Consider the following 18,532-nt stretch of genomic DNA (forward strand, 5'->3'; position numbering starts at 1 on the left):
AGGAGAGAGGGTAGGAAGAACTTGCAAAATAAATAGTGGGTTGATGCTTCCAGGATGTACATGTGGGATTGTTATGTTCATCTTGTTTGCAGCCTCTTTAGAGTTTGTCCATCCATGAGACTTTTGACCCTGATGTTCAGATAGGCATCAAAGCGGGGTTGTGTTAAGATTACAACAGGAGAGGAGTAAGAGTGCCAGGAAAGACTTCTGCTTCACAGGTTAACAAGGAAGGTGGGAGACCTCTCACCTGAGGCAGGTATTCTATGTAAGAGCTGGTAGAATGTGATTAAAAGAGAGAAGAATTTTCACAGGGGAACAGATGATGACAAGTCTCACTCAAGTTTTAAAAATTTTCATCTAATTTGAATATACGGAGCAACAGGATGCAACAAGTATTTATTTAATCAATGTGTAGTTTGTCTGATTGTATAAGTTAACTATGTGGATCTACAAGCTTTATGCTTAATATCTGGTGAGCTGCAAACAAATTTACACATTAGATGAATTGGATTATTTGTAATTTGGAAAAGAGTGGCAATTTTATTTCACTGAAAGTCTCTAAGTGATCTGTGCTGTGGGCGTTAGTCTTAAGGATGATCAAATGTTACCTCACATGTTATCTTGCTTTCTTGCTGTTGCCACTACTCTTCACAAAAGGCAATAGAACAAAGGGATTTCTTGGTCCTCTTTTTCAATGTTCTCTAATTAGTTTCCTAAATGCTTCTGCTCTTCTGATATTATGTGATGAAATAGGAACTCACTGCTCTCATCAGGGGTTTTTCTTATTGCCACTTCTGCATATTTTATCAGACATTTTGTAGTAAATTCTATTCCACAACACCTCACAGTTTCATAACCAGTTTTAACAGTAACTTGATCTCAGAACTCAATTGCAAGTCACTATTGCTAAAGCCATCATTGTACCTCACACAGTTTACCTACCTTTGTCTTACTGTTCCGTAGCATATATATGGTATGCCATTCATTATTAACACACTCGAGTCTGCGGGAGATTTATCATGGGATACAAGACTCTGTGCCTTGGATTCTTCTGTATTTTATTTGCTTATTGTATTTATTCACCTGTACCAGAAAATATTGAAGAACCATGGAAAGTGAGAACCATCAGTGCTATTATAAAAATTACTTCATTTCTGGTAATATATTTTTTACTGGGGAATGGGATGCAATGCTATATTTTAAGCTACTTTTATTTCAATATGTTTGAAAGAGATTTAAATTTTTTTATGATATGTTAGCCAGATAATCTTGGTTTTCATTTAATTACTAACATGTTGACTGTCTACAGCAAAGGGACACACAGTGTTTGCTAAAAGACTAAATGTTGTGATATATCAGTATCAGTATAAAGGAAATAAAATTGTCTAAAAGGATTATTTTGGAATTGTTGAGAAGTCTGGATGTGATGCTTTTGACAATACTTAGACTCATAAATTCTTAGGAAGTTCACACATTATGTTCATTAATTTGAAATTTTGGTGAATTTTAATCAATTATTATCTTAGTTACTTTTTAAAGTACCTCACAGAAAGCTTGTATGTTCTTTGTATTACTGAGGCCTCCAAATAAATTTTCGTTTGGGTGCATTTGTCCATATAACTATGTGATCAGTTTTCCCTGTGATGATGATGTTCTCATTACAAGTTAATACAATGAATATATTGACAATTAGATGAAATATGTTTTAATATCATGCAGAAGTGTTAGTATATTTATCTAGTTTTCTCAGATGTCTTTACTACATTTATTTGTGGAAGACAGTTGACTCTCCCTTCTGGGTTTGAAATAGTCTGTTTAGTCTGTTGTGATATCCCTTCTGAACAATTCTATACTCATGAGCAGAACAGATGGATTTTTAAGTCGAAGTGCATAGTTTGACACTTCCTGATAAGTCTCAAAGTCACTGGCTCAAAAGCCTCCTTGTGAGATCGACTCTGACTTTTCTTGGTTCTACGTTGCTGCAATTCAGACTTTGTTTTTTTTTAATAGATGTGATATAATTTGAACACAAGTCTACACTAGATCTGAACAGAGAACACACCAGGATATTTTTAACCAAAATATCCTTTTGTCTGGAAGCTGTAGCGATAAATGACAGAGATTCAAGGAGTGTGGCAAGTATAGACAATGGTACCTAAGCCCTGCCGCAGGAGAGCTGCCAGGGTTCCTATCTAGACATTTAACGCATCTTGTTCTCAGAGTCCAGGGTTTGTTGGGTCATTCTGGACTGTGTTTTCCTCTACTAAATCATGTTTTACACTGTGTACTGGACAGTAGAAGAAGAGGTGGATGAGCCAATGCCTTTCAGTAGAGAAACTGCTACATCTTTTTAGAATTCCTCATGAATCTAACTTACATAATGACGAGCCCATCTCCATCAATAGGAATGTATTCTGAAAACACAAAATTGTTGACTTTTATTTGCTCAGGTTTCAAAATAGAATGACACATGTAAATATATATATGCATATATGCCCTTTCCTACTATGTATATATAGGAAAAGTATGAGTTCTTAAAATGGTCATCATAATGATTGAGAAACTCCCACTGGATTTCAATAGATATACATTTTGCCATTGCCATGACTGAATTATAATAGTTTAGATAGCTTCCATAAAGGTACATTTTAAATCCATTTTGGGAAATAACAGTTAATATATTTGACCAAATAATATTAAAATTAAGTACTCAACAGGAATTCTTTCAAATTACGCACAGAGTAAAATAGGCATAAAACACATAAAATTTCTTTTTGAATTTTTTCAATTTTAAAGATTTCCCCATTAATTTATTTATTCACTTTACACCTGGATCTCAGTCACTCCTCTCCTCGTAGACCCCTGTCGCACACCCCAGCTGCCTTCCTCCTCCTGACTCTACTTCGAGAAAGGGGAGGCTCCTGCTGGGTACAACCCACCTGGCATCTCAAGCACTGTAGCACTCGGCCAGATAAGGCAGCCCAGTTAGGGGAACAGGAGCCATAGGCAAGCTACAGATTTAAGTACAACCCTTGCTCCAGTTGTTGGCGGACCTGCTTGAAGACCAAGGTGCACACCTGCTACATATGTGTGGGTCACCCTAGGACCAGACTATGTATGTTTTATGGTTGGTCATTCAGTCTCTTGGAACCCACAAAGATCCAGGTTAATTGATTCTGTTTATCTTCCAATGGAGTTCCTGTCCCCTCAGGGTAATTTAATCCTGTCCCCTACTCTTCCACAAGGCACACAGCCTAGTCCCATCTCTTCCACAAGCCACTAATTTCCATTCTTTCTCATGAACCTCTCTTCCCACCCATTTGTCCATCCCCTCTCCTACTCAGTTTCTTCCCTCCATTTTGCTCTGATTACTATTTTATTTCCCTGAGTGAGATTCAAGTAAACTTATGTGGGACCTCCTTGTTATTTAGCTTCACTGGGTCTATGGATTAGAGCATGGGTACCCTGTACTTTTTAACTAATGTGCACTTATGAGGACATACAATGCATGTCTTTTTGGATCTGTGTTACCTCAGTCAGGATGATATTTTATAATTTCATCTATATATGCATGCAAAATTCATGATGTCCTTTAGATTTTAATAGATGGGTACTATTCCACTGTGTAAAAGAATCACATTTTCTGTATCCATTCTACAGTTGAAGAACATCTGGGTTGTTTCCAGTTTCCAGATATTAGAGATAAAGCTGCTATGAACATAGTGGAACATGTGTCCTTGTGGTATGGTGGAACATCTTTTGGATAAATGCCCAGGAGTGGTATAGCTGGGTCTTGGAGTAGAACTAGTCCAATTTTCCGAGATACTAACAGATCGATTTTCAGGGTGGTTATACAATGTTGTACTCCCACCAGCAAGGGGGCAGTGTTCGCTCTGATCCACATCCTCCTTGCCTGCATGTGTGCTATACTTGAGGTTTGTTTTTTTCTTTGTTTGTTTTGTGGTTTTTTATCTTAGCCATTCTGATGGGTATAAAGTGAAATACCAGAGTTTTTTTGATTTGCATTTCCATGATGATTAAGAATGTCAATGTCGTTCATTTCTTTAAGTGTTTCTTTGCCATTAGAGATTCCTCTGTTGATAATTCTCTCCTTATATCTGTATCCCATTTTTAAATTGGATTATTTAGGTTTTTGGTATTTAACTTTTTGAGTTGTTTATATATTTTGGATATTAACCTGCAGTCAGAGATAGGGTTGTTGAAGATGTTTTCCCAATCTGTGGGCTACTGTTTTGACCTATTGACTCAGTCCTTTGCCTTAAAGAAGCTTTTGAATTTCATGGGGTGCCATTTATTAATTGTTCAGCTTAGTGTCCGAGATAAGGGTTTCTGTTCAGGAAGTTGTCTACCAATGTGTTTGAGGCTATTCCTCACTTTCTCTTCTATTAGATTTTGTGTGTCCGGTCTTATGTTGAGGTCTTTGATTTACTTGGACTTGAGTTTTGTGCAGGGTGATAAATATAGATCTATTTGCATTCTTCTACATGCACACATACAGCTAGACCAGCATAACTTGTTGAAGATGCTTTCTTTTTTCCATTGTATTATTTTGGTTTCTTTGTGCTATAGGCTTTTTCAGCATCTAAGATGGAACAAAAGCTATCACATCGAAGTTGTGCACCACCAAAGAGAAAAATGCCCAAGGGAAGGCACAATTATTAGAGGCCCAATTATTTGCACACTAATGAATTCCATGAAAAAATGAAATAAAAAACCCAACATAGAAGCCGCTGTGTGTGTGTGTGTGTGTGCCTGTGTCTCCATTTTCTGAGAGAACTACCTCTTTTTTTTTTCTCTTTTCTTTTTTTCCAGAGCTGGGGACCGAACCCAGGGCCTTGTGCTTGCTAGGCAAGTGCTCTACCACTGAGCTAAATCCCCAACCCCGAGAACTGCCTCCTGATTTTGTTTATTGTATTGTTCTCTTTGCCTCTCTTTTATTGATCTTAATCCTGAATTTGATTTTATTTTACTTTAAACGTGTGAAATGTGATTAATTTAATTTAATCTATAAACTAATCTAATCAAAGCTAATCTATACAAATCTAAGAGAGTGTGATCACTTCCAGTTTGTGTGCATGTGCATGTTACAGCTGTGTCAGAATATTTAGAGACTCTGTTGGTAAGGTCAGCTCTAATGGAGACATATTGTTCTGGAAGTTTTGATTACATTTTTATGCTTTTATTAGGCATCTGGGATTGGGAGGATTAGAAATCTAAATGCTGATACTTGCCTTGTCTTTATATACAGGCATTTTGCTCATTAGTTTGCAGTTCTTCTCTTGTTCTTAGAATAGTGCCTTAGTAGAAATAGTCTTTGTGCCTTAGTAGAAAAACTTTGGGATCGTGATAGTGTAGGACCTGATCAGCCCTACGTCCTGGAGGTCTCACTCATTAAAACATGGAGATGGAGATCGATGCAATATGTAAGAGGTTTAATAATCCAGTACACTGGGGTGAACCTATAATCAACAAAGGCCCACACCCTTTATACTGTTTCAGGGCATAGGCTTTAGGTTACAGCATGAATTGGTTACTTCTCTTTGGTGGGACCTATTACTTTTTTAATTCATTGGTGGCTGCCTATTGTCCTTTGAATTCATTGGAGGCCATTGGTGGGGAAATACCTTTGGCATGCAGAAGGAGTGGTGAAGGACCCCTGCTAAGGCGGTTAGCTAATTTCCTGGAACAGGGTGTTTTCCTAAATTCCACCTGGTGTTTGCTTAAGGCAGCCTTTGTCCTTCAGTTTGAATCTTACAACAGGTTTGGGCACCAAAAGTTCCTGCCAAAATATGTGTCTATGTATTTCATCCTTAGGCTTAGGAATGGAAATGGGCTAGGGGCAGTTGAGGGGTTTCACAAAAGAAAAGCAGAGTTTTTCACCATAGTCTACTTCCTCAGTCCCCCAGGAATGGGTAGGGATAGTGAGGAGAAGGCACAGCAGAAATTCTGCTAAAGATAATGGTTGCGATTTTGGGATTGGTGTTATGGTGCTGTGAGGCCAGCCATGCAGTAGCATGCCATGTCCAGAAGACAACATTTCACAACTCTGCTCTCCATTCTCCAGCTCATACATTATTTCCTCATCCTCTTCCAAGAAGTTCCTTGAGTACTTTGAGCCTGTATGAGACTGTTAAGCCATGCTTACTTGCTTGCCAGGTATATTATTTTCTTAAGCGTTGCCTTTTTATGCTTTAATTCCCTGGGCTGAATGCAAGCTCTACATTGTGATGTAATGTCACCTGCTTCCTGTTGCTGCCTATGCTTTTGGTCTCCTATTGGTGAAACCTTATTAAGTCCACTGTCCTAAAGCATTGCTCTTTTTCTTCATTTTTTTCACCCCTCTGGCCAAGAGTAATTAGATAGATTAAGAACCTTTAAGTTATAAATTCAAAAAAGAATGCATCACAAAAATGCATCACAGAAATGCATAAGTAATAAGTTCTCATCCTATAAATAGGCTTGGAGCCACAATACTAGCTGAGAATGAAGCACAGGCAGTCAATCACTTGCTCTCTGAGGACATAGTCATGTCACAGTTGCCCATATCCCACATACAGTTGTCACACTGGATTTGATAGCTATATCTTTACACATGTCTATATAATATTATATCTATTATGCATACCCAAAATGACTAGTTTATTCTTACACAGTTAAAAGACACTATATTTTAAGTGTCTTAAGCAAGAAGTACATTAAATTTTCTAACTGGTCAGTGAACAAACTTGACCTGTGTGATTTCCAAAAGTGTCTAGAGTTTTCTATTACATATTCTTTGGCATTCTTCTCTTTGTGTTTTCATGGATCTCCAAGGAGAACCTAAAAACTGGGTCAGACGCAGATTCATTACTTCATCATAAATATAGGTGGTAGAACTTTAATTCATAATATTTTATAATTTTATCTATGTCTTTTGTGTGGTGTATGTATGTGTGTGATGTGTGTTTGTGTGTGTGCGTGTGGTATGTTTGTATCTCTCTGCATGGTATGTCTGTCTGTCTGTCTGTCTCTCTCTCTCTCTGTGTGTGTTTATGTATGTGTGTATGTTATACATATGTGTGTGGAAGTCACAAAACAGTTCTTGGGAGTCACTTCTCTACTGCACCCTTGTGGGATCTGGAGATTGGCCACCGGTCATTAGGACTCCAAGAAAGTACCTCTGGCCATGGAAGGAACCTTACCAATGTTCATTTTTTTTGTTGTTGTTATTAAAACTTTATTGTAAGGAACAGGTAAGGATATGACCCAAAGTGAAATTAAATGGACTTCAAATCTGTACAAATCAATCAACTTCTGCTTGGTTAGAACTGCCATTCTGAAGCTATGGACCTTCATACTGGATTTTATGCTTCACTCTCAAACACATTTTTATGCATTAATCTACCACCGAAAACTGAAAAAAAGGTCTATTTCAGAGTTAAAAGTACAAAACTGATTCACATTGCTGCCGTTCCCTTCCATGGCTCATGCCCATTTTCTATATTCAGACCTTCATTATCAGCCAATATTTATAATTATATGGAAAAATTTGACAACATCTTTATCATTTAGGATTATCTTACCTTTGAAAGACCCCCGGAGCAGGGAGACCCTCACACAAGTCTCGGGATGACACGACCCTCCAAGAACTCATGTAAGACTGTCCTTGCTGTAATTTACATGAGGTTTATTGATAGGAACCAGTGCAATGGGGTCAAGACTCATATCCCACGCAGGGGCAGAGGAGTTCGACCACGAGTGGTTGGGAGAAGAAGTATTTAAAGGAGGGAACCACAACCCAAGGGGGTAGGGAGGGCGTCATTGGAAAATGTCGAGAATACCAGTGAAACATCACAAGGAGAAGCTTCCTGTTTTTCAAGATTGTTCTTTAAGATTTTAATCTAACTTTATGGTCAGTTAGTTCCTGGGAGAGAATTGCTGAACCAGCTGGTGTAATTACATTTCCAGGGCCCAACCAGTTTCTTTCTTCTGCTCTAAACTTTTGTCTAGAGGGGCAACCTTAAAACTTCTACCTTTCATTTCCCATTTCTTCTATTGGCTAGTTCTAATCATAGAACTAAATTTCAGTATTTTCATAATATTGGGGTTTTTTGACCTTGTAAAGTGGTATATTGGTGGTGTAAAATCAAATCTGAATAGCACTTACTCTTTCTCTAATAAATGCTACTAACTTACTAAGGATGCATGGCCTGAACATAAGAAGCAAAAGTATAATTAAAAGGAGCCCTATTAATGAGGAGATTAAAGTAGTTAGCCATGGAGATATTTTAAACCATCCCTCAAACCATCCTTGTTTTTCTTCTCTGTCTCTTTTTCTTTTGTCTATCCTTTTTCTAAGTTACTCACGGAGTCTTTAATTACTCCTGAATGGTCTCCATAAAAACAACATTTTTCCTTTAGTGTTGCACACAGACCTCCTTCTTTAAGGAATATCAGATCTAATCTTCGCTTATTCTGAAGGTCTACCTCTGAGAGGGAGGTTAGGGATTCTTGGATTCTTTTTATATCTAAGTCAATGGCAGTTCTGATTTCTCCATAAGTCTTGTGTTGTAGGGCAATAGCAGATGTCCTTGTAGTTGCCCTTGCAGCACCTAGACTTAGCCCTCAGATATTTGTCAGAGTAATTCTCAACTCTCTTTTGTGTCTTACTAAGTCTTTAGCATCAGGATTCCAATCTGGACACTCTCTGAACCTACACACAAAAGGTCATGACTGCCTTTTAGAACTTTTAAACTTATACAGGTTGTGATCCCTGAGGCACAGTCCCAAGAAGTGTTAGGAGTACTAATGTATGCAATGCCTTCATAGTAAGGGGATGTTACATCATTTGCAATAGAAATCAAGCCTACCCCCACACCTACAATTGGGGGATCTATGTCGATGAAACCCAGGGCAAACATGAAATTCTTGTTTCTAAAGCACACTCCTCAAATGAGCATTACAGTAACCCCACCAGTCACATTTCTGATGTGTCCACTTATTTGATATGCAGGTCCAGGGAGCTTTTTGAAGATCTGAGTGTCAGCCTCTAGGTCCCAGCTCTCAGCCCCAACAGCCAGTACGTGGCTGGTGAGGGCTGAGATTTGACGGCTGTCATGGTGGTCAGTAGTACCAGGTACAGTCCTTTCCAGTGAGGTTTGAGTGTCTGGGATCGGTATTGTCATATGTAGCTGAGTCTCTGACCTAGAACTGGTGAGATGTCTCAAAAGGAGCATAGGCTGCTGTCAGCTGTGACCAGACTTGTTTCTGTATCACCTATAGGTTTTTTAGCCTGGCATACAAATCAATATTACTATGACATGTTGGATTAATAACATCATCTAATAAAGTCAGAGGAGCTGAGGCCCCATATAAGACATCAAAGGGGGTAAGGCTGAATCTGGAAGGGATATTTCTTGTTCTGAAGAGAGCAAAAGAGAAAGAGTGCCACCCAGTCTGTGCCAGTCTCCATGGTCAATTTGGTCAGGGTCTCTTTTAGAGTTCTATTTATTTACTCTACCTGTCCTGAACTTTGAGTTCTGTAGATATAATGTAATTTTTAACTGGCCTTTAAAAACCTGGCCACACCCTGGCTTACCTTGTCAATGAAAGCAGGGTCGTTATCTGACCTGATTACCTTGGGCACTCCAAACCAGCAGATTTCTTCCAGTATCTTCTTGATGACTACCAAGGCTGTCTCTTGCTTGGTGAGGAAAGCTTCTATCTATTTCTGAAAAGGTACCTACAAGCACTAGGAGATACTTGTAACCATATTTCCTCAGTGACATTTATTTCGACTTCTCACTAAACATTTTAGGTCTTTTTGCCCTGTTTGCTTGTTAAGCATTTACTTGTTGACATACCTTATACTTTTTTACTGCCTCTATTATACATATCTTAACTATTTGGATAAGCTTCTTATCCCCTAAATGAGTCCATTTGTACATTTGGTAAAGTGAGACTTTTGTTTGTTCTCTGGGGAGTATAGCTTTCCCCTCAAGTGTGCCATTGTTCTTTCTCTTTTAAGCAATTTGGGCCTTTTCTTCTGTTGTACATTCTAAGTGAGTCCATCCCTTATTCCAATCCCAGTTCCCAATGGCTGTCTCTTGCAGTCCTGAAACCAGGATAGGCTCCTGCATAGCCATTTCTCGAGCCACTTGATCTGCTTTGTCAATGAATCTTTCCCCTCCTGATGTCCTGGGCAATGAATAATACTCACAGTTGCTGGCTTCATCAGGGCATCCAAGAGATGGCAAAGGCATCTGTGCTGATATGCTGGGGGGTAGAGATTTGTCCATCCCAGATGACATTTGTGTTGTCCACCATGGTAGCACCCACTCATTTCTGACCTTCATGAAGAGAACTGCTCCTGTCTGTAGACAAGGTAGCCTCAGTTTTCAGCAGGGGTCGATCGGTCAGTCACAGAGGTCTTCCCTCCACACATTGGCTTCTGTCAGTTCTTGATACTCGTGCTATGGTGGCTCCAGGTCAGGATTGGGCAGCAAAGTGACCAGATTGCCCCCAACTGGTAGAGAATCTAGTCCATGTCAACTGACCAGTGGTCCCATCCTCTGGGACATTTCATTCCAAGGCAAAATATCAGCCACTCTACCATAGTTTAAGTCTTGGATTGGGTGATAATTGTTAGTGCCCAGCTGGCAGGAGTGATGTGTTTCAGGCAGAATGGCACTAAGCCATACATCTCCCAGCATCAGGTACTGGTGCACTGAGACAGGTCTTAAGCTCCACATACACAGTCTGCAGATATGCATACACATGGCCTTACCCAGCCATTTCAGCCCACGCAAGCCATTTTGGAGAGCAAATTTCTCATGAGCAAGGGATAGGGGCAGTCAGGAATGACCATGAACTAGTGGGTTACCTGGCCCACACCAAGGTCCACTGTTCTTTGATTAGTCCATAAATATTGTTTGTTGCCAGTAGCCCCCTGTACCCAAAGTCTTTTGATGGACACTGCTCCACTGGGGCATAGGAGCACAGAGTGTTGGGTCCCTGTATCCACAAAACACTGGTCGGGCTTCCCCTCTATGCTGGGGCATTCCCTGGCCCAGTGTCCTTTTCTTTACATTAGGCACACTGATCTTTAGCCAAGAATTCTCTTCTCTTGCCAGTACTGTCTTCTTAGTCTCTCTAACTACTGTGGCCAGTATAAGTTTCTCTCCTGCCTTTTATTTCTCTTTAGCTCTCTAGCTTCCTCTTCTTTCTGTCTTTTTACCTCTTCCTCTTCCTCAGTTTCTCTGTTATGCACAGACCCTGAACCACACATCAACTTTACTTTCTCTGCAACTTATACTAACTCTCTTAGCAACTTAGCTCAACCCATCAAGTTTCTTTAAATCTTTTTCTTGCCTTAGCCAAATTTGTGGGGTGTTTTCCAGCCCCTCAGAGACCCACCATTGGAGCCTGGTGAAAGACTTGTAGCATTCCCTACCTTCAGGCATATTGAAGTCAGCAGGCAGAAGTGAAGGCCTTCCATCTGTGTCTGGAACATTCTTTCTGGCCTCTAGTAGGATTCTGTATTTCCTCAGTAGTAAAGAGGAACTGTAACAGCTACTAACAAGCATTTGAAGTGGGACGGTGAGAAAACAAGACGAGGGTCCAGAAAATAGAAGTCCGCTGAAGAGGACAAATAACATTCAGTCACAAAGAAAGACAATCAAAAGATTAACAGACAAAAAACAGAAGTGCGCACAAAAACAAAAAATAAGTGGCTACCACGAGATCACCACAAAACTGAACTGATTTAGACAGGAGCTTCTGTGATCTCACCAAGGACAGATGAAGGGGAGCAGATTCCACATCACTCTTCCTTCCCAACCAGAGACAGATGAAGAGGAGTGGATTCCATTTCACTCCTCCTCCCCAAGGGGACACCAAAAACAGATGAAGGAGAGCAGATAAAAAATAATGGTTAAGTCAAAGGTGCCTTCTGGAGGCCAGCCGACATCAAATGTAGGTCACTCTGAGGAGCAAAATTGTCTGCCACGGTCCCTTCTTAATCTCAACTGACAAGTTGTGTGCTCTAGCCCTAACTTCAGTCCAGTGGTCTGAAGTCAAACTCAGAGGAGTCGTCACAGTCTGTCTCGTCATCAAATTCACAAGTAACACAAAACAAAGATCTAAGACACACAGACAAAGACCATTCTGGAAATACAGATGGTCGGGAGGGTGTGCAGATTTCTCCAATCCAGCAGAACTACAGAACTACTGTATCCAAACTGGTACCCAGATGGGAATCTCCCAGGCATCCCTGGTGTTCCCCCAGACCTCCTGGGATGTCTCCCAGGGCAACACAGTTGGTGATTCCCTGGCACATCTACCACTCACACCTGCCTTCTCTCTTACTCTTCCCGAGATGAAAGCGACTGCAAAACCAGAACTCTCGAGCAAATGCAGACCCAGAGTTTAGCCAGCACGGATACACAAAGACATCACAAAGACACAGACACTATCTCACCTCCAAGTGGGTCTTCGGAGATGAGGGTGGTCGCCGATCCCGTATGAGCCCCCAAATGAAAGACCCCCGGAGCCGGAAGACCCTCACTCAAGTCTTGGGATGACGTGAACCCCCAAGAACTCATGTAAGACCGTCCTTGCTGTAATTTACACGAGGTTTATTGATAGGAGCCAGTGCACTGGGGTCGACACTTGTATCCCACACAGGGGCAGAGGAGTTTGACCACGAGTGGTTGGGAGAAGAGGTATTTAAAGGAGGAAACCACAACCCAAGGGGGTAGGGAGGGCGTCATTGGAAAATGTCGAGAATACCAGTGAAAAATCACAAGGAGAAGCTTCCTGTTTTTCAAGATTGTTCTTTAAGATTTTAATCTAACTTTATGGTCAGTTAGTTCCTGGGAGAGAGTTGCCGAACCGGCTGATGTAATTGTAGTGCCAGGGCCTGACCAGTTTCTTTCTTCTGCTCTAAACTTTCGACTAGGTGAGCAACCTTAAAACTTCTACCTTTCACCTTTTTCAGACTAAAAAAGGATAGCAAAATGCTATGAACAATATGTAAGACATGAACAACAAACAACAAAGATTTGATTCTCACAGTCCTAGAGGGAGAAAAGTAAAAAAACAAAACAAAACAAAACCCAAAAAACAAAAAAACAAAAAAATCAAAAGAAAAGTAAAAAATAAAAACAAAACCAAACAAACATAAAAATAACTAAAAAAAAAAAAAACACCCAAAAACAAAAAACAAAAAACAACAACTTACTGTCTGATAAGGAAGCCTTATGTTCATTCCTTTTCTTTTTCTTTCTTTTTTTTTTTAATTAACTTGAGTATTTCTTATATACATTTCGAGTGTTATTCCCTTTCCCGGTTTCCGGGCAAACATCCCCCTCACCCCTCCCTTTCCTTATGGGTGTTCCCCTCCAAACCCTCCCCCCATTGCCACCCTCCCCCCCATAGTCTAGTTCACTGGGGGTTCAGTCTTAGCAGGACCCAGGGCTTCCCCTTCCACTGGTGCTCTTACTAGGATATTCATTGCTACTTATGAGGTCAGAGACCAGGGTCAGTTCATGTATAGTCTTTAGGTAGTGGCTTAGTCCCTGGAAGCTCTGGTTGCTTGGCATTGTTGTACATATGGGGTCTCAAGCCCCTTCAAGCTCTTCCAGTTCTTTCTCTGATTCCTTCAACGGGGGTCCTATTCTCAATTCAGTGGTTTGCTGCTGACATTCTCCTCTGTGTTTGCTGTATTCTGGCTGTGTCTCTCAGGAGCGATCTATATCCGGCTCCTGTCGGCCTGCACTTTTTGCTTCATCCACCTTGTCTAGTTGGATGGCTGTATATGTATGGGCCACATGTGGGGCAGGCTCTGAATGGGTGTTCCTTCTGTGTCTGTTTTAATCTTTGCCTCTCTATTCCCTGTCAAGGGTATTCTTATTCCCCTTTTAAAGAAGGAGTGAAGCAATCACATTTTGAGCATCCGTCTTGAATTTCATTTGTTCTAGGCATCTAGGGTAATTCAAGCATTTGGGCTAATAGCCAATTATCAATGAATGCATGCCATGTGTGTTTTTCTGTGATTGGGTTACCTCACTCAGGATGATATTTTCCAGTTCCAACCATTTGCCTACGAATTTCATAAAGTCATTGTTTTTGATAGCTGAGTAATATTCCATTGTGTAGATGTACCACATTATCTGTATCCATTCCTCTGTTGAAGGGCATCTGGGTTCTTTCCAGCTTCTGGCTATTATAAATAAGGCTGCGATGAACATAGTGGAGCACGTGTCTTTTTTATATGTTGGGGCATCATTTGGGTATATGCCCAAGAGAGGTATAGCTGGATCTTCAGGCAGTTCAATGCCCAATTTTCTGAGGAACCTCCAGACTGATTCCAGAATAATTGTACCAGTCTGCAATACCACCAACAATGGAGGAGTGTTCCTCTTTCTCCTCATCCTCGCCAGCATCTGCTGTCACCTGAGTTTTTGATCTTAGCCATTCTCACTGGTGTGAGGTGAAATCTCAGGGTTGTTTTGATTTGCATTTCCCTTATGACTAAAGATGTTGAACATTTCTTTAGGTTTTTCTCAGCCATTCAGCATTCCTCAGCTGTGAATTCTTTCTTTAGCTCTAAACCCCATTTTTTAATAGGGTTATTTGTTTCCCTGTGGTCTAACTTCTTGAGTTCTTTGTATATTTTGGATATAAGGCCGGTATCTGTTGTAGGATTGGTAAAGATCTTTTCCCAATCTGTTGGTTGCCGTTTTGTCCTAACCACAGTGTCCTTTGCCTTACAAAAGCTTTGCAGTTTTATGAGATTCCATTTGTCGCTTCTTGATCTTAGAGCATAAGCCATTGGTGTTTGGTTCAGGAAATTTTTTCCAGTGACCATGTGTTCCAGATGCTTCCCTAGTTTTTCTTCTATTAGTTTGAGTGTATCTGGTTTGATGTGGAGGTCCTTGATCCACTTGGACTTAAGCTTTGTACAGGGTGATAAGCATGGATCGATCTGCATTCTTCTAAATGTTGACCTCCAGTTGAACCAGCACCATTTGCTGAAAATGCTATCTTTTTTCCATTTGATGGTTTTGGCTCCTTTGTCCAAAATCAAGTGACCATAGTTGTGTGGGTTCATTTCTGGGTCTTCAATTCTGTTCCATTGTTCTATCTGTCTGTCTCTGTACCAATACCATGCAGTTTTTATCACTATTGCTCTGTAATAGTGTTTGAGTTCAGGGATAGTGATTCCCCCTGAAGTCCTTTTATTGTTGAGGATAGCTTTAGCTATCCTGGGTTTTTTGTTATTCCAGATGAATTTGCAAATTGTTCTGTCTAACTCTTTGAAGAATTGGATTGGTATTTTGATGGGGATTGCATTGAATCTGTAGATTGCTTTTGGTAAAATGGCCATTTTTACTATATTAATCCTGCCAATCCATGAGCATGGGAAATCTTTCCATCTTCTGATGTCTTCAATTTCTTTCCTCAGTGTCTTGAAGTTCTTATTGTACAGATCTTTTACTTGCTTGGTTAAAGTCACACCGAGGTACTTTATATTATTTGCGTCTATTATGAAGGGTGTCGTTTCCCTAATTTCTTTCTCGGCTTGTTTCTCTTTTGTATAGAGGAAGGCCACTGATTTATTTGAGTTAATTTTATACCCAGCCACTTTGCTGAAGTTGTTTATCAGCTTTATTAGTTCTCTGGTGGAACTTTTGGGATCACTTAAATATACTATCATATCATCTGCAAATAGTGATATTTTGACTTCTTCTTTTCCGATCTGTATCCCCTTGATCTCCTTTTGTTGTCTGATTGCTCTGGCTAGAACTTTAAGAACTATATTGAATAAGTAGGGAGAGAGTGGGCAGCCTTGTCTAGTCCCTGATTTTAGTGGGATTGCTTCAAGTTTCTCTCCATTTAGTTTAATGTTAGCAACTGGTTTGATGTATATGGCTTTTACTATGTTTAGGTATGTGCCTTGAATTCCTATTCTTTCCAGGACTTTTATCATGAAGGGGTGTTGAATTTTGTCAAATGCTTTCTCAGCATCTAATGAAATGATCATGTGGTTCTGTTCTTTCAGTTTGTTTATATAATGGATCACGTTGATGGTTTTCTGTATATTAAACCATCCCTGCATGCCTGGGATGAAGCCTACTTGATCATGTTGGATGATTGTTTTGATGTGCTCTTGAATTCGGTTTGCCAGAATTTTGTTGAGTATTTTTGCATCGATATTCATAAGGGAAATTGGTCTGAAGTTCTCTTTTTTTGTTGTGTCTTTGTGTGGTTTAGGTATAAGAGTAATTGTGGCTTCGTAGAAGGTATTCGGTAGTGATCCATCTGTTTCAATTTTGTGGAATAGTTTGGATAATATTGGTATGAGGTCTTCTATGAAGGTTTGATAGAATTCTGCACTAAACCCGTCTGGACCTGGGCTCTTTTTGGTTGGGAGACCTTTAATGACTGCTTCTATTTCCTTAGGAGTTATGGGGTTGTTTAACTGGTTTATCTGTTCCTGATTTAACTTCGATACCTGGTATCTGTCTAGGAAATTGTCCATTTCCTGCATATTTTCAAGTTTTGTTGAATATAGGTTTTTATAGTAAGATCTGATGATTTTTTGAATTTCCTCTAAATCTGTAGTTATGTCTCCCTTTTCATTTCTGATTTTCTTAATTCGGACGCACGCTCTGTGTCCTCTCGTTAGTCTGGCTAAGGGTTTATCTATCTTGTTGATTTTCTCAAAGAACCAACTTTTGGTTCTGTTGATTCTTTCTATGGTCCTTTTTGTTTCTACTTGGTTGATTTCAGCTCTGAGTTTGATTATTTCCTGCCTTCTACTCCTCCTGGGTGTATTTGCTTCTTTTTGTTCTAGAGCTTTTAGGTGTTCTGTCAAGCTGCTGACATATGCTCTTTCCTGTTTCTTTCTGCAGGCACTCAGCGCTATGAGTTTTCCTCTTAGCACAGCATTCATTGTGTCCCATAAGTTTGGGTATGTTGTACCTTCATTTTCCTTAAATTCTAAAAAGTTTTTATTTCTTCCTTTATTTCTTCCTTGACCAGGTTATCATTGAGTAGAGCACTGTTCAATTTCCACTTATATGTGGGCATTCTTCCCTTATTGTTATTGAAGACCAGTTTTAGGCCGTGGTGGTCTGATAGCACGCATGGGATTATTTCTATCTTTCTGTACCTGTTGAGGCCCGTTTTTTGACCAATTATATGGTCAATTTTAGAGAAAGTACCATGAGGAGGTGAGAAGAAGGTATATCCTTTTGGTTTAGGATAGAATGTTCTACAAATATACGTTAAGTCCATTTGGCTCATGACTTCTCTTAGTCTGTCCACATCACTGTTTAATTTCTGTTTCCATGATCTGTCCATTGATGAGAGTGGGGTGTTGAAATCTCCTACTATTATTGTGTGAGGTGCAATGTGTGTTTTGAGCTTTAGTAAGGTTTCTTTTACGTATGTAGGTGCCCTTGTATTTGGGGCATAGACATTTAGGATTGAGAGTTCATCTTGGTGGATTTTTCCTTTGATGAATATGAAGTGTCCTTCCTTAACTTTTTTGATGACTTTTAGTTGGAAATTGATTTTATTTGATATTAGAATGTCTACTCCAGCTTGCTTCTTCTGACCATTTGCTTGGAAAGTTGTTTTCCAGCCTTTCACTCTGAGGTAGTGTCTGTCTTTGTCTCTGAGGTGTGTTTCCTGTAGGCAGCAGAATGCAGTGTCCTCGTTGCGTATCCAGTTTGTTAATCTATTTCTTTTTATTGGGGAGTTGAGGCCATTGATGTTGAGAGATATTAAGGAATAGTGATTATTGCTTCCTGTTATATTCATATTTGGATGTGAGGTTATGTTTGTGTGCTTTCACTCTCTTTGTTTTGTTGCCAAGACGATTAGTTTCTTGCTTCTTCTAGGGTATAGTTTGCCTCCTTATGTTGGGCTTTACCATTTATTATCCTTTGTAGTGCTGGATTTGTAGAAAGATATTGTGTAAATTTGGTTTTGTCATGGAATATCTTGGTTTCTCCATCTATGTTAATTGAGAGTTTTGCAGGATACAGTAACCTGGGCTGGCATTTGTGTTCTCTTAGGGTCTGTATGACATCTGTGCAGGATGTTCTGGCTTTCATAGTTTCTGGCGAAAAGTCTGGTGTGATTTTGATAGGTCTGCCATTATATGTTACTTGACTTTTCCCCTTACTGCTTTTAATATTCTTTCTTTATTTTGTGCATTTGGTGTTTTGACTATTATATGACGGGAGGTGTTTCTTTTCTGGTCCAATCTTTTTGGAGTTTTGTAGGCTTCTTGTATGCCTATGCGTATCTCTTTTTTTAGGTTAGGGAAGTTTTTTTCTATGATTTTGTTGAAGATATTTACTTGTCCTTTGAGCTGGGAGTCTTCACTCTCTTCTACACCTATTATCCTTAGGTTTGATCTTCTCATTGAATCCTGGATTTCCTGTATGTTTTGGACCAGTAGCTTTTTCTACTTTACATTATCTTTGACAGTTGAGTCAATGATTTCTATGGAATCTTC

The 18,532-nt window shown here is 39.7% G+C and overlaps 1 protein-coding gene across 2 annotated transcripts in view; it reads left to right on the forward strand.

Moving 5' to 3' along the window:
* Positions 1 to 899: 899 nt before the first annotated feature.
* Positions 900 to 18,532, forward strand: part of Aadacl2fm3l1 (AADACL2 family member 3 like 1) — a 46,334-nt gene continuing 28,701 nt past the window's right edge. The window contains exon 1 of one of the 2 annotated variants that reach the window (XM_087637432.1): positions 900 to 1,157. In XM_087637432.1, coding sequence (XP_087493558.1) covers positions 1,020 to 1,157 — 138 coding nt within the window. In that variant the 5' untranslated portion in view covers positions 900 to 1,019. The remainder of the gene's footprint in view (positions 1,158 to 18,532) is intronic. The other variant, XM_087637434.1, reaches the window with a different exon arrangement.

Source organism: Rattus norvegicus, chromosome 2, assembly GCF_021556685.1.
Source record: "Rattus norvegicus strain SHRSP/BbbUtx chromosome 2, alternate assembly SHRSP_T2T, whole genome shotgun sequence".
Lineage (NCBI taxonomy): Eukaryota > Metazoa > Chordata > Mammalia > Rodentia > Muridae > Rattus > Rattus norvegicus.